At 41.9% G+C, this 23,213-nt stretch overlaps 1 protein-coding gene across 1 annotated transcript in view; it reads left to right on the top strand.

The window, feature by feature from the left end:
* The window catches only part of prima1 (proline rich membrane anchor 1), a 75,803-nt gene that overhangs the window by 20,824 nt on the left and 31,766 nt on the right, over positions 1–23,213 (top strand). The window contains exon 3 of the mRNA XM_071370437.1: positions 14,996–15,122. Coding sequence (XP_071226538.1) covers positions 14,996–15,122 — 127 coding nt within the window. The remainder of the gene's footprint in view (positions 1–14,995; positions 15,123–23,213) is intronic.

Below are 23,213 nucleotides of genomic sequence, written 5' to 3'. Positions count from 1 at the left end.
AGAGACGGAATCTAAAACAAAAATCCAGAAAATCACATTGTATGATTTTTAAATAATTAATTTGCATTTTATTGCATGACATAAGTATTTGATCACCTACCAACCAGTAAGAATTCCGGCTCTCACAGACCTGTTAGTTTTTCTTTAAGAAGCCCTCCTGTTCTCCACTCATTACCTGTATTAACTGCACCTGTTTGAACTCGTTACCTGTATAAAAGACACCTGTCCACACACTCAATCAAACAGATTCTAACCTCTCCACAATGGCCAAGACCAGAGAGCTGTGTAAGGACATCAGGGATAAAATTGTAGACCTGCACAAGGCTGGGATGGGCTACAGGACAATAGGCAAGCAGCTTGGTGAGAAGGAAACAACTGTTGGCGCAATTATTAAAAAATGGAAGAAGTTCAAGATGACGGTCAATCACCCTCGGTCTGGGGCTCCATGCAAGATCTCACCTCGTGGGGCATCAATGATCATGAGGAAGGTGAGGGATCAGCCCAGAACTACACGGCAGGACCTGGTCAATGACATGAAGAGAGCTGGGACCACAGTCTCAAAGAAAACCATTAGTAACACACTACGCCGTCATGGATTAAAATCCTGCAGCGCACGCAAGGTCCCCCTGCTTAAGCCAGTGCATGTCCAGGCCTGTCTGAAGTTTGCCAATGACCATCTGGATGATCCAGAGGAGGAATGGGAGAAGGTCATGTGGTCTGATGAGACAAAAATAGAGCTTTTTGGTCTAACTCCACTCGCCGTGTTTGGAGGAAGAAGAAGTATGAGTACAACCCCAAGAACACCATCCCAACCGTGAAGCATGGAGGTGGAAACATCATTCTTTGGGGATGCTTTTCTGCAAAGGGGACAGGACGACTGCACCGTATTGAGGGGAGGATGGATGGTATGTATCGCGAGATCTTGGCCAACAACCTCCTTCCCTCAGTAAGAGCATTGAAGATGGGTCGTGGCTGGGTCTTCCAGCATGACAACGACACGAAGCACACAGCCATGGCAACTAAGGAGTGGCTCCGTAAGAAGCATCTCAAGGTCCTGGAGTGGCCTAGCCAGTCTCCAGACCTGAACCCAATAGAAAATCTTTGGAGGGAGCTGAAAGTCCGTATTGCCCAGCGACAGCCCCGAAACCTGAAGGATCTGGAGAAGATCTGTAGGGAGGAGTGGGCCAAAATCCCTGCTGCAGTGTGTGCAAACCTAGTCAAGAACTACAGGAAACGTATGATCTCTGTAATTGCAAACAAAGGTTTCTGTACCAAATATTAAGTTCTGCTTTTCTGATGTATCAAATACTTATGTCATGCAATAAAATGCAAATTAATTACTTAAAAATCATACAATGTGATTTTCTGGATTTTTGTTTTAGATTCCGTCTCTCATAGTTGAAGTGTACTTATGATAAAAATTACAGACCTCTACATGCTTTGTAAGTAGGAAAACCTGCAAAATCGGCAGTGTATCAAATACTTGTTCTCCCCACTGTAGGTGGGATCTGGAACACGCTGTCGTACACGTCGATCCAGAGCATCCCAAACGTGCTCAATGGGTGACATGTCTCGTGAGTATGCAGGCCATGGAAGAACTGGGACATTTTCAGCTTCCAGGAATCGTGTACAGATCCTTGCGACATGGGCCGTGCATTCTAATACTGAAACATGAGGTGATGGCAGCGGATGACAGGATCTCAGGATCTCGTCACGGTATCTCTATTTGCCATCAATAGAATGCAATTGTGTTCGTTGACTGTAGCTTATGCCTGCCCATACCATAACCCCACCGCCACCATGGGCCACTCTGTTCACAACGTTGACATTAGCAAATCGCTTGCCCCCAAGACTCTGTCAACTGCCTAGTACAGTTGAAACTGGGATTCATCCGTGAATCTTCTCCAGCGTGCCAGTGGCCATCGAAGGTGAGAATTCGCCCACTGAAGTCGGTTACAATGCTGAACTGCAGTCAGGTCAAGACCCTGGTGAGGACGAAGAGCAGGCAGATGAGCTTCTCTGAGATGGTTTCTGACAGAAATTCTTCGGTTGTGCAAACCCACAGTTTCATCAGCTGTCCTGGTGCTGGTCTCAGACGATCCCGCAGGTGAAGAAGCCGGATGGGCATACTGCAAATTCTTTAAAATGACTTTGGAGGCAGCTTATGGTAGAGAAATTAACCTCTAACGAGTCACCCTCCCGGATCCGGGATCCTCCTCATCAAAAAAGCTGACTAGCATAGCCTAGCCTAGCGCCACAGGGATATCATATAATATAATTTCATGAAATCACAAGTCCAATACAGCAAATGAAAGATAAACATCTTGTGAATCCAGCCATAATTTCCGATTTTTAAAATGTTTTACAGCGAAAACACAATATATATTTATATTAGCTCACCACAATAGCCAAACACACATCGCCATTTATTCACCGCCAACATAGCTTTCACAAAACCCACAAATAGAGATAAAATTAATCACTAACCTTTGAACAACTTCATCAGATGACAGTCTTATAACATCATGTTATACAATACATTTGTTTTGTTCGAAAATGTGCATATTTAGAGGTACACATCGTGGTTTTACATTGTGAATACGTAGCCATAATGCACCAAATTGTCCGGAGATATTTTGGACAGTCACGTAATCTAACCAAAAAACTCATCATAAACTTTACTAAAAAATACATGTTGTACAGCAAATGAAAGATACACTGGTTCTTAATGCAACCGCTGTTAGATTTAAAAAAAAAATAACTTTTTTTATGCAATATTGTGAGACAGCGCCCAACAATTCTCCTCCTTGTTGGAGCCAACACAAACCACAAAAATACGAAATAACATCATAAATATTCTCTTACTTTTGATGATCTTCCATCAGAATGTTGTGCAAGGAGTCCTAGTTCCAGAATAAATCGTTGTTTTGTTTTAGAATGTCCATTTCTTCTGTCGAATTAGCAACTTTGGCTAGCCATGTGGAGGGCACATGTCCAAGAACTCTTAGCGCATGGAACGAAAAATTCCAAAAGTCCCAATAAACGTCGAATAAACTGGTCAAACTCGGTTGAAAATCCAACTTTATGATGTTCTTCTCATATGTATCCAATAAAATCCGAGCCGGAGCATTTCGTCGTGTATACCTAACGCATTTCAGAAGACAATGTGTGGTTCCCTGGTGCGCAGTTGAATACTGCCAATAGAGCGGACCTGTCACTCCAAAAGCGCTCATTCGGTCTCACATCAAGCTAGACACCCCATTCAACATTCTACTGCCTGTTGACATCTAGTGGAAGGGGTATGAAGTGCATACAGATCCATAAATATAAGCCAGTTGAATAGGCAGGCCCTGACACAGAGCCCCATTTTCAGAATTTTCACTTCCTGTTTGGAAGTTTGCTGCCAAATGAGTTCTGTTTTACTCACAGATATAATTCAAACAGTTTTAGAAACTTCAGAGTGTTTTATATCCAATAGTAATAATAATATGCATATTGTATGATCTAGAACAGAGTACGAGGCCGTTTAATTTGGGCACGATTTTTCCCCAAAGTGAAAATCGCGCCCTATTAAGAAGAAGTTTTAACATTCAATTCTCTGGCAACAGCTCTGGTTGAAATTCCTGCAGTCAGTATGCCAATTGTACACTCCCTCAAAACATCTGTGGCATTGTGTTAGGCAAAACTGCAGAGTTTTTTTTGCGTATCTGTAACGAACGTCGTCGGGAGAAGGAGAAGAGGACCAAGGTTCCAGCGTGGTAAGTGTTCATATTTTAATCAATCAACTGAACACTGGACAAAACAACAAAACCGACAAACGAACTGTTCTGTAAGGTGACGAAACAAAACAGAAAACAACTACCCACAAACACAGGTGGGAACAGGCTACCTAAGTATGGTTCTCAATCAGAGACAACGATAGACAGCTGCCTCTGATTGGGAACCATACCAGGCCAAACACATAGAAATACAAAACAAGGACGACATAGAACACCAGACATAGAATGCCCACCCAAACTCACACCCTGACCAACCAAAATAGAGACATAAAAGGATCTCTAAGGTCAGGGCGTGACAGTATCCTTTTATTGTCCCCAGCACAAGGTGCACCTGTGTAATGATCATGCTGTTTAATCAGCTTCTTGATATGTCACACCTATAAGGTGGATGGAGTATCTTGGCAAAGGGGAAATGCTCACTAACAGGGATGTAAACAAATGTGTGCAAATCATTTTAGAGAAATAAGGTTTTTGTGCATATGGAAACGTTTCTGGTATCTTTTTTTTCAGCTCATCAAACATGGGACCAACACTTTACATGTTGCGTTTACATTTTTGTTCAGTATCCAAATATACTTCGGTCTTAAAGAGAACTTCGCCAGACAGAGCTGGACTAGAACAACGGGCCAAACACTACAAGTTTGAAATGTGTATTTGTATTTTATTTATTAAGGATCCCCATTAGTGGCTGCCAAGGCAGCAGCTACTCCAGCAACATTAACAAATATTAGGGCCTTGCATTCCATGTTGAAAATTTTACAAGCCTTGTTGGCCGAGGACTGTTGTTTGTTTTTGTATCCTGCATGCTATCAGTTCCCTCAGTTCTGCAATCAGTTTGGCCTGGCAATGCAGAGCCTCATAACTCCATTAAGGTCCAGGGCAGGTATAAAAATAGCCTAATCTAATAGCCCTGCTCCCTTGCTGAAGTCATGGTGGCTCCTTACCGTATGTATACTTGTGTTGTTCCTGTCTTAGAGAGAAGGGGGGTATCTATCACAGTCATCCCCGGTGAAGTATGTAATGTGTATTCCCTGTGCAGGAGCATACACACACACACACGTAGACACACTTCAGACACACACAGTATACTTCATGGATACTATGCTACCAGAGACATACTCACACACACAGGTTCATGCATGGAACACACGTGCATACACCCCCCCCCCCCCCCCCCACCACCACACACACACACACTCACTCTCTAACACACTTTTACAAACATTGAACAAACCCACAGCAGTGTGAAGCCAAGTCCCATGGGTTGTGTATTCTGGGATGTTGTTTTCACCAGTCAATGTCTCTGGGGTCTTGCTCCGGGGTAAAAGGGCTCATGATGATAGCTAGCGTTAACAGGAAATTCTCAGCTGTGTTTACACCATGGTTTCTTGGAATGGACCCACAGGGATTGGTAATGTCCTCAGAGCTTTTCATGAGAGGAACTGCTGGCAACACTTTACAGTCGAATTTTGAGTAAACTTTATTGATCCCCAGAGGGGGAAATTGTGGTTGTCTTGTAGACAGCAGTAGACGAAGACAGGGACCATACTATAGTCTATAAGGGGATACACTTAAGAAGGGAGTTACTGTATGTATGCTGTGGTGCTACTTACCATTAGGGTTGCACGTTTTGGGGAATATTCAGAGGTGGAAGCTTTCCGTGGGAATTAACGGGAATATATGGGCATTAACGGAAATGTATGCAAATTCCCTATTAATACCATTTAAATGTAGATGTTTTTTTGCATTGAATATATTTACCATATCATATGGAGACAGAAATATAAACCTTTTACCTTATCATAAGTAGACATAATTGCAAATGATTAAATCCTTCCAATAGAAATTTTAAAAACAATTTAATTACGAATTGAACTTTAATTAAATGAGTTAACTCTTCACATGGGATGATTTCACTGAACAACAAAAGAAAGGGAATATTGAATGATCCCCAATGATCCATCGCATCTCCCAAAAACATTTTCAACATGTCAGGATTTGGCCAGGATTGTTCAGGTTTTTGGTCACTAGATGCCCCCATTGCGCCTTTTTTGAACCTTTTGTTTTCCCCTTGTTCTAATTATTATTTGCACCTGTGTGTCATTTCCTTGTAGGTATTTAATCCCTTTGTGTTCCTCAGTTCTTTGCGCTGTGTTTGTATGTTAGCACCCAGCCCCAGCCATGCTGTGAACATATATTCCTCTTGTTGGATTTTCCAGAGGTTCTCTGGTTTTGTTCTTGTTTATTTTTGATTAGTCTTTTGAGGTTTGTTTTTTCCCTGCTGTTCTTACCACTTTGTGGATTTTCTTTGTATTTTGGAGGATATCCATTTTTTCTCTTGGCTTTACTTTTGACGTTGTGGATTTATATTTTTGCCTGAAGATCTTTTACCTTGATTAAACCACCGTCTCTAGTACTGCTGTGTCTGCCTCATCTTCTGGGTTCTGCCGACTATTAGTGACTGTTTCTCACACCGGGTCCTGACACAACATACATTCTTAAAACGATAGTCTAGAAACTAAAGCTTTGGTTGTCTTGCTCTAGGGCTTCCATGTCTTCACCCTGGACCTCCTCAATGTCCACCTCTTGAACATCAGACTCTGAGGCCTCATCTTCACTGTCACTTGCCAACCTTGTTGAGAATGGCTCATTGTCAGGCTCAAATTTGCCCGAATGGCCACCAATTTTTCAACCCTTGTATTGGTCAGCCTGTTGCGTGCTTTGGTGTGTGTGTTCCCAAACAAGGACCAGTTGTGCTCTGAGGAGGTTGATGTTGGTGAGATTTGGAGGATGATGGAGGCAACAGGGGAAAGAGCCTCAGATCCACAAAGTCCCTTCCACCAGGTGGCTGATGAGATATGTTGGGACGACTGCCATATTGCATCTCCATCCCAAAGCCCTTGCTTGGAAGTGTACTTCGCCAGACTGCCAAGAACCTTGCCCTCCTCCAGGCCAAGGTGATGAGATATGGTAGTGATGACAACATAGGCCTTGTTGATCTCTGCACCAGACAGGATGCTCTTGCCAGCATACTTTGGGTCCAACATGTACGCTACGGCGTGTATGGGCTTCAGGCAGAAGTCTTCACGCTTTTTGATGTATTTCAGAACTGCGGTTTCCTCTGCTTGGAGCAACAGTGAAGTGGGCAGGCCAGTACAGATTTCTTCTCTTACATCTGCAAGCAGAGTCTGAACATCAGACAGGATGGCATTGTCTCCCTCAGTCCGTGCAATGGCTACTGCTATAGGTTTCAGGAGTTTCAGGCTGCTTACCACTCTCCCAAAATACATCATCCAGGAGGATCCTCTTGATGGGGCTGTTAATATCGGCAGACTGTGATATGGCCATTTCTTGGAGAGACTCCTTCCCCTCCAGGAGAATGTCAAACATGATGACAACACCACCCCAACGAGTGTTGCTGGGCAGCTTCAGTGTGGTGTTCTTATTCTTCTCACTTTGCTTGGTGAGGTAGATTGTTGCTATAACTTGATGACCCTTCACATACCTAACCATTTCCTTGGCTCTCTTGTAGTGTATCCATTGTTTTCAGCGCTATGATGTCCTTGTGGAGCAGATTCAATGCATGAGCAGCACAGCCAATGGGTGTGATGTGAGGGTAGGACTCCTCCACTTTAGACCAAGCAGCCTTCATGTTTACAGCATTGTCTGTCACCAGTGCAAATACCTTCTGTGGTCCAAGATCATTGATAACTGCCTTCAGCTCATCTGCAATGTAGAGCCCGGTGTGTCTGTGTCTGTGCTCTTGTAGAATACTGGTTGAGGGGTGGAGATGATGTAGTTAATTATTCCTTGCCCACGAACATTCGACCACCCATCAGAGATGATTGCAATACAGTCTGCTTTCTCTATGATTTGCTTGACCTTCACTTGAACTCTGTTGAACTCTGCATCCTGCAAATGACTAGATAAAGGATGTCTTGTTGGAGGGATGTATGCTGGGGCGAAGAACATTCAGAAATCTCTTCCAATACACATTGCCTGTGAACATCAGAGGTGAACCAGTTGCATACACACCTTGAGCAAGACATTCATCAGCATTTCTCTGACTACGTTCCTCCATTGAGTCAAAAAAACTTCTAATTCCAGGAGGACCATGAGCTGTTGCTATTGATAAGGTGTCTGATTCATGATTTTCACCTCGAATAGAAGTAGAGGGACTTTTGTCAGAGATTGCTTGTTGTGAGTACTGAGGGAACTTTATGCACTTGGCCAGATGATTCTGCACCTTTGTTGCATTCTTCACATATGATTTGGCACAGTATTTGCAAATGTACACAGCTTTTCCTTCTACATTAGCTGCAGTGAATGTCTCCACACATCAGATAGTGCCCGTAGCATTTTCCTGTAAAGATTAGAAACAAATTAGTAAAAAAAAACAAATACAATTCCATGTACAGATAAGTAATTAGATTAAACAACTCCTTTGTAAGATACATGTTTTAAAATGAAACTGTAATGAATACTCAGGGAGAAAAAGGTGTAGATTCACGCACAGAGCGTGACAGATGTTTATTAACCTCTCTAGGGTACGTGGGACGGTAGAGTCCCACCTCTTCAACAGCCAGTGAAACTGCAGGGCGCCAAATTCAAAACAACAGAAATCCCTTCATTAAAATTCCTCAAACATACATGCATTTTATGCCATTTTAAAGATACACTTGTTGTAAATCCAGCCACAGTGTCCGATTTCAAAAAGGCTTTACGAAGAAAGCAAACAAAACGATTATGTTAGGTGAGTGCCTATTCAAAGAATAACACAGTCATTTTTCCAGCCAAAGAGAGGATTCACAAAAAGCAGAAATATAGATAAAATTAATCACTAACCTTTGATGATCTTCATCAGATGACACTCATAGGACTTCATGTTACACAATGCATGTATGTTTTGTTCGGTGAAGTTCATATTTATATCCAAAAATCTGAGTTTACATTGGCGCGTTATGTTCAGAAGTTCCAAAACATCCGGTGATTTTGCAGAGAGCCACATCAATTTACAGAAATACTCATAATAAACATTGCTAAAAGATACAACTGTTATGCATTTTTTTTTTAAATGCACTTCTCCTTAATGCAACCGCTGTGTCAGATTTCAAAAAAGCTTTACGGAAAAAGCAAACCATGCAATAATCTGAGGTCGACGCTCAGAGCCCAATCAAGGCAAAAATATATCCGCCATATTGTGCAGTCAACAGAAGTCAGAAATAACATTATAAACATTCACTTACCTTTGATGATCTTCATCAGAATGCACTCCCAGGAATCCCAGTTCCACAATAAATGTTTGTTTTGTTCGATAATGTCCATCATTTATGTACAAATTCCTCCTTGTTGTTCTAGCGTTCAGTACACTTTCCAAACTCACGACGCGCGTTCAAGTCCAGCGGAAAGTACGGACGAAAAGTTAAAAAAGTTATATTACAGTCCGTAAAAACATGACAAATGAAGTATTGAATCAATCTTTAGGATGTTTTTAACATAATTCTTCAATAATGTTCCAACCGGAGAATTCCTTTGTCTTCAGAAGTGCGATGGAACAGAGCTCGCTCTCACATGAACGCGCATGGTCAGCGCATGTTCAGGTCATGGTATACCTTACTCAGTCCCCTCTCATTCGGCCCCACTTCACAGTCGAAGCATCAGACAAGGTTCTAAAGACTGTTGACATCTAGTGGAAGCCATAGGAAGTGCAACATTACCAATATCCCACTGTATTTTCAATAGGAGATGAGTTGAAAATCGACCAACCTCAGATTTCCCACTTCCTGGTTGGATTTTTTCTCAGGTTTTTGCCTGCCGTATGAGTTCTGTTATACTCACAGACATCATTTAAACAGTTTTACAAACTTCAGAGTGTTTTCCATCCAAATCTACTAATAATATGCATATTCTAGCTTTTATGGCTTTGTAGCAGGCCGTTTACTCTGGGCATGCTTTTCATCCGGACGTGAAAATACTGCACCCTACCCCAAAGAAGTTAAACCTTCGCAGAAGGCAGGAATCGTGGTCACAGGCAGGCAGACAAAAACAAACAATACCTCACAACCATACAAACAGAAAGAACTGAACTAAATAGGGAACTGATGAGACCAGGTGAGAAACGAACACAAGTGAAAACAATGAACAAAAATGAAAGTCAAGGCTACGTTCTATAACACAAAGAAACAGTGCTACATTCAAGAACACAAAGAAAAATAACACAAGGTTGACTAAGAAAAGAAAAGCAGAACCTTACAGAAACATGTATGGAACCAGGTGAATTAACACTCCTCAGGTAGCAGGTTCAAGCAAGCTAAAATGCACATGGTAGCAAAAACTAACTAGCAGAAATTGTTAACAATTTAGACATTATTTAAAAACACTGTAGGCTACTATTAACTACTTAACAAAAAATCATGTATGTCATATAAAATATATTCACCCCACCCAGTATTGTAATCAAAACTTACCAGAAAGCATGTAGTCCTTGGCTCAGACAGCGTAGTAGTGTGGGCTCAATAGCATCTCATTAGTGTGCAAGATCTTGAGAATCAGCTGTACATGTGATGGAAGAGTGCACTGCACATGTGATGGAAGAATGCACTGTGCATGCAGAGGGTTGCAATTCCATTGAATTGGGGATAGTTTGACCAAAATATGTCACAAGACCTAGAATTGCCTTATGTGTATCCCACAAAAAAGGTTAACTGTTATAAGCTAACTTTTTTGATGAATTTAAGCAAAATGCCCCAAATTCCCGGGCTTAACTTCCCATGGAAAAATTCTGTAACAATTCCGGGAATTTACCGGAAAGTTTCCGACACTTTGCAACCCTTCTTACCACTGCTAATGTTGTTTTCCAAGTAAAGCATTAAAAAAATTATAAGTACTGCGTAACTAGCCTTTTACAGCCTATTACACAGCTATTTGTTACGTTACAGTTGTATGGATTAGGCAAAGCGATGTGAGTCAAGTGGAGGCTATGGTTCAGTTCCCACTTCTGACCCCATGTGACGTTATAGTTAAATGGGTGAGACAGATAATATGGCAACAGTACATGTCCTACATCCTGGTCCTTGACCATTACAGCTTTATCCCTATTACACACTGACGGAGGCCTTTGTATTCCTTGCGGAACCATTGATGAATCGCATTGCCATGCCAGACCCCAGCTTGGTCCCTATACAGGTTGACTGAGTGACTTATCCAAACAAAAGCAAATGACAGTGCCATCAAGAGAGCAGGTTTGTTTTTTTTGTGCTCAACAAAGAAATAATGTACTATTTATTGTTTTCTCATCTGTAGCTATGAATTGAAAAGTTTCTCATTTTATGTTAGTCACTATAGGGAAGGGAAAGGAAACAGTGTAATGGCGTCAGATAGAGAGTGATGTAATTGTAAGTGCAACATTTTGAAATGCCAATGATTCACCAATCGTTACCCAGTAAGCTAATGGTCTTTGGTTTGGTCCAAAGGTGGTACTCGGGTGGTCCTCTGTAGCTCAGTTGGTAGAGCATGGCGTTTGCATGTGGATTTATTTCCCTGGACCACTCGTACGTAGACACTCATGTTGACCCACATGAAATAGTTTGAATGCACAGCAGGGACAGTAATCTTAGCTGTTTAACCAATGTATTACAATGACGTTGAAGAAGCTGTGATATTGTAGGTGGCAGTCGGCACCTCTCTTCCCTACTCTCTTCCCTTCCTCTCTTGGTATCTCTCCTTTTGTTACTTCCCTCCCAGGAAACGTATGACAGTCCAATTATCGGGTTCTTTAGCCCGGAGGTCTGCAGGACACTGTGGAGGCAGACATATTGCTTTGGTGGCAGCTGAACTGCGTTGGTTGGGGCAGTTGAGGTTGAGGAGTCTTCCGAGGACAGGCTGCGTGTTGTTTGTAGCAGTCTGATTCTGCAGCAGGAGCCTTAGGAGACCTCGGCCTCGCACCCTTGTTAACCAGAGATTATTCACATCAGTCCTCGCTCTGGGTCCTTCCTCACCACAGCCATAACATATGCACAAGTCACTCCAAATAAGTGTAAGAATCAAACATCAGAACAATGTTGCTGTGGAAGGATCAAACAGTAATTTTTTATGGGTGTGTGATCGTGTGTGCATGTGTGTGCTTGTCTTTATGTGCATGTGACGTGTGTGTGATCGTGTTTGTCTGTTTGTGCACGTGTGTGTGTGAGTGAGGATTGGTGTTGTTTTTAGTGGTCAGCACTAGGGATGAGATGGACAGTGACATCCCTGCTTGTCTAAGGGACTGGGGGTGTGGTGGCAGGGAGCTCAGCAAGCCCATGCACTCTCCCTTTTGGCATCCCCACTGCCCCTCTCTATGTCTCTGTCTGTCTCTCTCTCCCCCTCTCTCTTTCTCTCTCTCTCTGCCTAAAGCTGGAAATATATACTGGCCATTCATTCCCTATCTTTGGGTCGTGCAAATTTGGGGTTTCTTACCTAATAAATCCAAGTGTGTGTCTGCACCTTATGAGTGCAGTTGCCTATGATTGTGTGTATGTGTTTGCATGCTCATGTAAGTGTGTGTGTGTGGTGTGTGCGTGTATGTGTACGTGGGCCTGTGTGTGTGTTTTTGAGTGTTTGTGGTACTTGTGTTTGGGTACGTGTGTGTTTTAGTCACCTGGGATCAGAGCCATCTGGTGATTTCCTTCATACAGATGGAATGGGGGATGCGTTGTTACACTAAAGGCCGAACTCAGCTAGGCGAACCGAACGAGTGTGCTCACATACTCCCTTAAAAGCGGCAGTAGCACTGTTTGTCCATCTTGAGACGCCATAGCCAGTATACACTTCCTCAAAATAGTCAGAATTAATCTAACTCAAGAAATCTGTCATTAATGTTGACGTTTTTGCCGAGGTGATTTTAGTTGCACAGTTTTACATCTAACTAAGATGTTTGGTGCAGTATTTCGCAAGTGAAAAAATGTACATAAAAACGTCTATCGTTGAATGACAACAAACACTTAATCGAAAAATCTGACCAATAACCGACGAAGGGGCGTAAAATTCGGCTTCCGAACTTTGGCTTGCCTCGAGAAAAATTTGTGTGCACGAACAGCCGAAAAAACCTTTGCAAAAACGAACAAAATGTCACAAAATGTCGTCATAATATATATTATATGCACAAACTGTTCCGAACTGTTTCGGATGGGAATCATGCGTGTCGTGTCAGATCGTGTCGTCCTGAATATTGTGCATTAGGTGATTCAATGAAAGTTATGGAAGCATTGTGCATCCATCCTTGGTCTGTCTATGGGCTTGTTTAACATCGACTGCATTGCAGTCGGCGACTGTCGACTGACTGATTTACACATCACCTTGCATGATAAATAACTACTCATTATTATTTGTAGATCAGCCCGTCATTCAATGCATCACGGATTTGATGCCCTTGATGGAGCTACACTGTTGTAGCAGTTTGGGAAAACACTGAAAAACACTGCCCTCTCCCCCAATAATAATATTAGTCTGAATGATTACCGTTGCAAAGTTTTGTTTATTTTTGGTTGTTTAAACCATTCCTTATATGGGAACATTCAAACCTTATGTTGAAGATGACCTGCAGGGATGTGCAGGGTCTAATGCTCAGGAGATGGTGTAATGTTGCAATGATCTGGAATCAACATGGAGCTAGCAGACACACACACATCCCACAGTAAATCAGCCACAGAGTTTTGAAAAGCCTCTGCCAGGAGTTGGAGTGGTGTGACGCAAGTGAACAACAGGTGGGTCTCGTCACAGACTCGATTAAGGTGTTCCCTCCATTTCCCTTTTGGCGGTTTATCCGAGGAATCTTATCGGCTGTCACAGAGGAGACAGAGATGCATTACTTATCCATCCGGAGAAGTGCTTATCAGCCGGAGAACCAGGCTTGAGTGTTCCCGGAAACAATTAACCCCAAATGGGGAGGGGGGTAGGGGATCGTCTGGCTATCCATCTCAGATTCCCCCTCCCAAATCAATTCTACATTTATAATACGGCCCAAGGACAACTCAAGTTATTTTTGGCCTTGTTGTTTGTATCACCTTTAATCATTGTTGGACAGTGCAAGGAAACATTATTAAAAGAAAGAAAGAAACATATACTATAGATTGTACTGTAGACTGTGTATACAAAACGTTAAAAACACCTGCTCTTTCCATGACATAGAATGAACAGGGGAATCCAGTTGAAAGCTATGATCCCTTATTGATGTCATTTGTTAAATCCATTTCAATCAGTCTAGATGAAGTGGAGGAGACAGGTCAAAGAAGGATTTTTATGCCTTGAGACAATTGAGACATGGTTTGTTTGTGTGAATTTATCACACAATGTGTGTGTGTGTGTTTGTGTGTGTGTGTGTGTGTGTAGATAAATTGATTCATATATCAGTGCGGGGCCATAAGACACCTGGTTTTAAGCCAGATGTTGCCCCCAGACCTTGAGTTTGAGACCCAAAGCCACACAGAGAACAGACAAAATAACACAGCTAGCATACCACGCCATACATCCATTCAGAAAGGCCCTCGGTGGGCCCACAGAACAGGCTGCTCCCCCATCTGATGCTTCCGGGCGATTAAGCCGTGAATGAGCCGTCCCCTTCTGGATGATCCTGCCTTTTATGGTTCCATTCAAACCCATGCTCGATAAAACACTGCTGCTCATAATGTCCCCACACTGAAAAAGTGTGAAAAACTAATCCAAACTTTAAAGTGGCACAGGCAATGTCCAAGACCCGCAAAAGCGCAAATAGGTTGCTGGCTGAGTTAGTGGTGTAATGATCCTATAGAATTTCTCTCTCGGGGTAATTCATGATGGATGATCTGGAGTGGGGCGCCATGTCTTTACTATTGAGCCATGCAAGCTATCAGGTGATTTTATTGTTAGACTATCTGGCTGTTTCATATTTTTGTCTCTACTGTTTTATCTCATCTATCTTTGTTTTCATCATATAATGCAACTTTATGTGGTTGTGATCTTGTTAACTGACCAGATAACAACCGAAATAGGACGGCTTTCCCCATGATGTCTTTATCTCCTTATAAAAATGCCGGCTTTACCTGGTTGTAACAGAGATCAGTTGGTTGTAAACTGGTTATGTGACTCACTGGGCCCTACTATCTCCTCCATGTATTTGAGGTGAAATGGAACTTGAACGAAAATGAACTTAAACTTGAATAAGGTCATCTCTTTTTCTTCCTCCCTTCTGCCTTTCTCTGCAGTGGCTCCCTCCACAGTGCCTCCCACGAAGCCGTGGTGGAAGGAGATCGTGGTGTTGGGGACGGTGGGCTGTGCCTCGGTTGCCTTCCTCCTGTTGATGGTCATCATCTGCTATAAGGCCATAAAGAGGTAGGTCTTTCTGACTCGTACACATACCCTTGCATTGGGCTATTTACGCATTAGCGCTTTCCTCCCATGGTCACAGAAAATTACAGGATGGTTAAACATGAGTGTTACAGTATGATACTTAAAATATATATATATATAATCCTACCAGGTAAACCCACCTCACAGGTTGATGCTTCAAGTTTTCAGAAGAAGTGTGTGTGCACTGGCAGTAGATTGTGAACAAAGACACTGTGTAAACATTTAGGACACAATCTATAACCTGATAGTCTGGAGAAATCCAGTCTGTTAGTGCTAACATTGCTTTCCTTACCACTCCTTGTCATGCCAAACATGTTGGGATACATTTAGGATAATCTATGTTCAGTCTGACCCAGGTAACATTGTCTTCACCTCTACTTCTATAGAAGGGGCCTTAGTGTAATACAACACGATTCCACAGATCATGTGGATAATCCCTTATATATAGTATTTGTAAACCCTTTGTAAAGATCTTATAATCAGCTTTCATGAGGGTGATTGGTCCATAGTTAGCTTTGTCCATTCTTCCCCTGCCAATATTTATTTTCCTGTGATTTGATCAGTATTGAACCTGATATTTGGCTTTAAAAAATAATTAATATCAACATACAACACTACAAAGACATACTCAGAGCCATTCCTATCATGTTGCTAGCCCTAACATGGTTACTAGAGTGATAGTTTCAAAGTGAGCATGCTGACGCCTCAAGCTGTTGGAGATGGGTTCAATGTCAGCAAACCTCAGTGGATGTCAATCAACTCAGTGAATGTGGCTCTCCAGTAGAATATTTTCCCCACCAATCCTCAAAATGGGTGAAAAGATCACGGCTGACAGCTGGCAAGAATGCAGTATGCCAGCCTGATCCAGCTACAGTATGTCAGCCTGATCCAGTTACAGTATGTCTGCCTGATCCAGCTACAGTATGCCAGCCTGATTTAGCTCCAGTATGTTAGCCGGATACAGCTACAGCATGTTAGGCTTATCCAGCTATAGTATGTTGGCCTGATACAGCTACAGTATGTTAGGCTTATCCAGCTACAGTATGTCAGCCTGATCCAGCTACAGTATGTCAGCCTGATCCAGCTACAGTATGTCAGCCTGATCCAGCTACAGTACGTCAGCCTGATTGAGCTACAGTATGTCAGCCTGATCCAGCTACAGTATGCCAGCCTGATCCAGCTACAGTATGTCAGCCTGATCCAGCTACTCTTTGAGGTGAGCTAGGAGCCAGAAGAGTGGTGTGTGTGTGTGTCAGTGCCTATGTGCCTATGTGTCCTGAGCTGCACTTAAGTCTAGCTAACATTGACATACCGTTACCGTTAGGGAAGTAGATAAAAGACTTGCCAAAAAAAGAGCTTCAAGGGAAATGGCCACAAACAGATGCATCAGAGCAGTCAAAATCGAAGGAGACTCCTGGGATATGGACTGAGGGAGTTATTATGTATGCCTGATCTGCTCAGGCATAGATGTTGGCTGATCTGAGGACAGACGGATTCATTCATTCGCACAGAACCAGAAAGGTATGTGCCAGTTTTAAGGCTTTCCCCAGGAATCCACTGGAGCTTTTTGGAATTGGCTGCTGTCCCCATATCACCACATCACTCGATTTTATTATCCCAAATATTCAGGCCTGGCAAATATTTTTTTCTTATCAAATCCCTCTATCCCTTTCTTCCTCTGTCACCCCCCCTCCTTTCCTCCATCCCGCCATCTTTCTTTCTCTCTCTCTTTCACCTGTCTCACCTGTCGCTCCCCCACCTCTCTCTCCACCCCCCCCTCTCTCTCTCTCTCTATCTTTCCCTCTCTCTCTCTTTCTGAGGCAATGCCATAGTTCAGGGAAATGGAGTGAAAAGGGTATCTTATTTGTGAGAAGGGTATCTGATTTGTTGTGTTCCCTCAGAGGCAAACAATGAGGTTGTGACAGACTGGAAGGAACAGGGGGAAGAAATAGAGGGAGGCACACACTCCGAGGGATGAATAGGGTCATAGAAAGGCAATAAAGAGAAAAAAAGACATCAAATCAAATTTTATTTGTCACATGCGCCGAATACAACCTTACAGTGAAATGCTTACTTACAAGCCCTTAACCAACAATGCAGTTTTAAGAAAAACAACCCCCCAAAAAATAAGATATCACACCACTCACACTTTTCTAACTATCTTTGTCCTCTGCCAAACTTTTCTCTTGATAATGTTTCCTCAAGAAACATCCTCTAAATAAACCTTTGTGTATAATGTGTTTTGGGCTCATTTTCACTTTCCAATGATTGAGTCATCCAGTGACAGGGTAGCTACTACTGTGGCTTGTTATGGTTAGTCATAAGCTTGTTCCTCCCATAAAGGGTCAGGAGGATTCTAAATATATCTCCTTTCTCTAGGTCTCGGCAGACTCAAAGTAGATTTTTGTTGATATTTTTAGCAGCCTGTTTGATGTACTGTAGTAGGCCACAGTTTTTGGATTGCAAACTTGCTGCACTTTTCTCACAACAACATAGTGGCAAGCACCTGAAATTGAGAAAATGCATATAAGCTATATATTTGGGATATACAGTACCAATCAAACGTTTGGACACATCTACTCATTCAAGAGTTTTTAATGAATAATAATAATGAAGACATCAAAACTATAAAATAACACATATGGAATCATGCAGTAACCAAAAAAGTGTCAAACAAATCTAAATATATTTTATATTTGAGATTGTTCAAAGTAGCCACCCTTTGCCTTGATGACAGCTTTGCACACTCTTGGCATTCTCTCAACCAGCTTCACCTGGAATGCTTTTCCAATAGTCTTGAAGGAGTTCCCACATATAAGGACCACTTGTTGGCTTCACTCTGCGGTCCAACTCATCCCAAGCAATCTCAATTGGGTTGAGGTCAGGTGATTGTAGAGGCCAAGTCATCTGATGCCACACTCCATCACTCTACTTCAAATAGCCCTTACACAGCCTGGAGGTGTGTTGGGTTATTGTCATATTGAAAAACAAATGATAGTCCCACTAAGCGCAAATCAGATTGGATGGCGTATCGCTGCAGAATGCTGTGGTAGCCATACTGGTTAAGTGTGCCTTGAATTCTAAATGAATCACAGACAGTGTTACCAGCAAAGCACCCCCAAACCATCACACCTCCTCCTCCGTGCTTCATGCGTCTCTCAAAGACACGGCGGTTGGAACCAAAAATCTAACTTTTTGTCATAAATGATAAATGTGAATATATTTTCACAATATATGTTATCTGACCAGCACTGAGACAGGTTAATCAGAAGTATTGCTCCTGAATTATGGAACTAGATATACAGTATGCAATATACAGTATATCCAATTTGTATAGCTACTGTAAATAAACTGTATATTTTGTTGTCACATCAGTAGTGGCGTTCCTGGAAATGTGCCAGGGTGCACTCATTTCCCATGTACAGTCTGCCCCCCCATGTTCTCTCTTTCTCTGTGCCTGAGAATTTCAGTGGGGGCAAATAAACTCAGGATGGGAACCCCAGCTGGCAGCAATTTTCTCCCTAATGAGCATGCTAAGTCTAGCAGAGTCTGTTTTTTACATTTTTATGTCTTTCCTTATGGGCATTTAGACCCATTATTCAGTGACGCTCAGTGAACAGTGGAATAAAAACAGTGCCACGGGCCCAGTCTCTCCCACAAAGAGCACACCATCTCAAAAAACACACCGACCATTTACCTTATCACCATTTTACGGCCGCTATACTCTAAAAGCTTAGGAGAATCGCTACGGTAACGACATGTCATTAAAGGAAATGCTGACTGGTGAGAGAGAGCAGAGGCAGCTTTGAGGGGAAGGCTTGCACTGTGTTGTTGTGACATGAGGATGATTGAATCATGAATCTGGAAGTGCTGGTCAGTGGTCCATTGTTTGTTTTGGTGAGACACCTCCTTATTGGGAGGCTAGCACCAGGGCATTTGGCTATCAAATACGGTGTGTGTGTGTGTGGGTGCGTGCATGTGCGTGTGGCAGTGGAATGTATAGTTTGTGTCCTACCCTCTGTAATTGTATTGGGCCAGTCATATGGATTGGCTCAATCAATAACAATATGTGAAAGGTTTGGCCATGGGAGAAATAACAGAGTTATATAACTCTGCAGAAGTGTCAACCATGGGTTTTCCAAGTGTACTGGAGAACAGGCCTTGAGGGGTGCCTGAGGGAGAGACTCCTGTCCTGATGGAGGGCAAAGATGACACAGAGGAGGAAGAAGGGAAGGAGAAGGGATACTTTCTTCGAAAGTATACCTCTACATCATTTGCCAGAGAGACAAAGAGGTTGGGTTGGAGGTGTGTGGGGGGGGATAGATGGAATGGGGATGGGGTGATGATAGGTAGATGGGGGGGGGGGTGATGGAGGGTGGAGACGCTTGCTCCTGGAAGACTGATATCAGCACAGATAAAATATATCCAAAAGGTGCCGAACATTAGGGCATCCCTCTTGTTGGCAGGTAGTGGTCTTGGGCATAAACATTCGCTGCCGCCCCCACCCCCTTCTGAAAAGCAATTGTTGTTGTGCTGTCTTTGACTTATGTTTCCTTTAAAGAGGTTGAGGGATAGGAGAGAGATAGAAAAGGGACACAGGAGTGCCCAGACAAAAATTATATTTTTGAACAGGGGCGTGCCTAGAGGCCAGAGATGTTCACAAGTCTTTGAGGTAGAGTCCAAGTCAAGTCTCAAGTCTTTAGGACCAAGTCTAAGTCAAGTCTCAAGAGCCTTTGGGCAATGACTTTCTTCCTGCTGTGGGTTAGGTCTATAAACCTTGTAAATTATTTGAAGAGACTCCCTTGTTCATTAGTTCATACTTGAATGAAAGAAAGCACATCAGGCACTATTTAAATCAAAATAAATGTCCTTTTAAAATGTAGTTTACATTAATAAAAGTAATTGTACCGGATATGAAAAAAAGCAAACATAACATTTTAAAGTGCATGGTATTTTGTGGCAGACATGTCTATATTTCACTTCATTCTGTCACACAAACAGAAAATCTGTAGGTGAGGGAAGTTAAATGACAAGCATGAATGTAAACCAAAATGACTGACAACTGTTTAATAACTGCACTAATAAAATGTCCTATATATCAAATGTAATGACCTTTATCCCTAAAATATACTTACTGACCTGGACACTTAACAGAAATACAATTTCCTGTAACAAGTAGCAAATTACATGCTGTGCCCTAAGACAGAGAACAGTTATGTTGCAGACAGGTTACATTTCAGAAAGATCAAGTTTGTCAGCATTCTTGCACTGAGCCTGGCACGATGAGTGTGCATGATGAGGCCTCCATGACTTAACACCCTCTCCACTGGGGCACTGGTGGCAGGTACAGCCAACACTGTCATTGCTACCTGCTTGAGCCTTGGAAAGTATTTTGCATGTATTCTCCAAAAATCCAAGTGATCAACTACATTTTCATCAGAAGATACTTCAATGTATCGAATAATCTCTGCTCTGACAGATGACTTTGTCTCCTTTCTTCTTGCTGATCTTGTTGCGGTAGCCAGAGAACAGTCTGGAGGTTTTGGCAGGTGGTTGTTGTTCTTCTTCTCCACTGTTGCTCTCCGTAACGGTGACTTTACGTGCCTCAGCCAAAACGAGGTCTGAAATAAATTCATAAAATAATGTATACGATCAAGAATATAACAGTACACATTATACACGAAATAAATAACATTATTATTTGAATGCAAGTGACATAGAAAATGTTGCATGTTGCAATGCATTGTACCTACCAATCAGACTCTCCTTCAATTCAGCTTTATCTTCATGTGGTATGCGGACATCATGATCAAGCCAGAACGAGCAAAAGATGGGTCCAGTAGTGCAGCCATTATGTATACACTACCGTTCAAAGGTTTGGGGTCACTTAGAAATGTCCTAGTTTTTGAAAGAACAGCAAATGTTTTGTACATTAAAATAACATCAAATTGATCAGAAATACAGTGTAGACATTGTTAATGTTGTAAATGACTATTTTTAACCTCTAATTCCTCCCAAACCCGGATCCGGGAGCACCCCCCACAGTAAAAAAGCTGACTAGCATAGCCTAGCATAGCGTCACAAGTAAATACTAGCATCTAAATATCATTAAATCACAAGTCCAAGACACCAGATGAAAGATACACATCTTGTGAATCCAGCCATCATTTCTGATTTTTAAAATGTTTTACAGGGAAGACACAATATGTAAATCTATTAGCTAACCACGTTAGCAAAAGACACCACTTTTTTTACTCCACCAGTTTTTTACTCCATCAGTAGCCATCACTAATTCGACCAAATAAAGATATAAATAGCCACTAACCAAGAAACAACTTCATAAGATGACAGTCTGATAACATATTTATTGTATAGCATAATGTTTTTTTAGAAACATGTGCATATTTCAGGTATAAATCACAGTTCTACATTGCAGCTGCAATCTGAAATAGTGCCGAAGCTGCCAGAATAATTACAGAGACCAACGTCAAATACCTAATTACTCATCTTAAAACATTTCTGAAAAATACACAGCGTACAGCAAATGAAAGCCCAACATCTTGTGAATCCAGCCAATATGTCAGATTTTTTAAGTGTTTTACAGCGAAAACACAATATAGCATTATATTAGCTTAGCACAATAGCCAGAAACACAAGCAATTTACCAGCAGCACAGTTTAGCGATCGTAACAATACAGCAAAAGATATATAATTTTTGACTAACCTTGATATACTTCGTCAGATGACAGTCCTGTAACATCATATTACACAATGCATATAGGTTTTGTTCGAAAATGTGCATATTTAGCAGCACAAATCGTGGCTATACAATGTGATCAGTGGCAACAGGTCATGCATTCTGGCCGGCGCCATCTTGGAAAGGCACCTAAGTTTACGATTATTTATCGATTAGATTGACTAAAAAATACAGGTTGGACAGCAAATGAAAGATGCATTAGTTATTAATGCAACCGCTGAGTTAGATTTTTAAAATTAACGTTACTAGACATACAGTGTGCGTTACAGCCAGACTAGTGCCGCAATAATGGCGGACAAATGCGTTTACATTTTTCCACATAAATACGGAATAACATCATAAATAGCTCTTACTTTTGGACGAGCTTCCATCAGAATCTTGGGCAAGGTGTCCTTTGTCCAAAAGAATCGTTGCTTGGTTGTAAAACGTCGTCTTCAACTTCGGAATTAGCAGCTAACAATAGCTATGTGGCCACAACATACCCAAATCCCCAAAACGCAATACTAAGGAAATTCCGAAAATAGCAATATACTCGCATAAACTGATATAACTCGGTTTAAAATAACTTCGTTATGATGTTTCTAACACCTATATCGAATTAAATTACAGACGGATATAGCTAAAGCTGATAACTGAGCGTTTCAAAATGCCATCTTGAGGTCTTGCTTTGCGCAATGACGAATGACGAAAAGAGAGCTCACTTCGTTCCTTGGCCTTTTATAAGCTCTGAGAACTACGTAGACACTCCATTCCACTTCTCATTGGTTACTGACATCCAGGGGAAGGCGGGTGCAGTTCATGTCGACTCATAGGATACATACAGAGCTTTAAACTGATCTGAGAACAGAGCCTCGTTTTCAGACCTTCGCAGTTCCTGTCATGGATTTCGCTGCAGAAAGAGTTCTGGTTCACCCACAGACATAATTCAAACGGTTTTAGAAACTAGAGATTGTTTTCTATCCAATAGTAATAATAATATGCATATTGTACGAGCAAGAATTGAGTACGAGGCAGTTTAATTTGGGAACGATAAATGTCCAAGTTGAAACAGCACCCCCTGTAGTGTCAAGAGGTTTTAATGGAATATCTACATAGGTGTACAGAGGCCCATTATCAGCAACCATCACTCCTGTGTTCCAATGACATGTTGTGTTAGCTAAACCAAGTTTATAATTTTAAAAGGCTAATTGATCATTAGAAAACCCATTTGCAATCTCGTACAATGCTGTGTACTACTCCCTTCACAGAACAGCGCAAACTGGCTCTAACCAGAATAGAAAGAGGAGTGGGAGGCCCCGGTGCACAACTGAGCAAGA

This window comes from Salvelinus alpinus, chromosome 27 (assembly GCF_045679555.1).
Source record: "Salvelinus alpinus chromosome 27, SLU_Salpinus.1, whole genome shotgun sequence".
NCBI lineage: Eukaryota > Metazoa > Chordata > Actinopteri > Salmoniformes > Salmonidae > Salvelinus > Salvelinus alpinus.
Note: the sequence above shows the minus strand (reverse complement) of the source record. Positions and strands in the feature narration are given on the sequence as shown.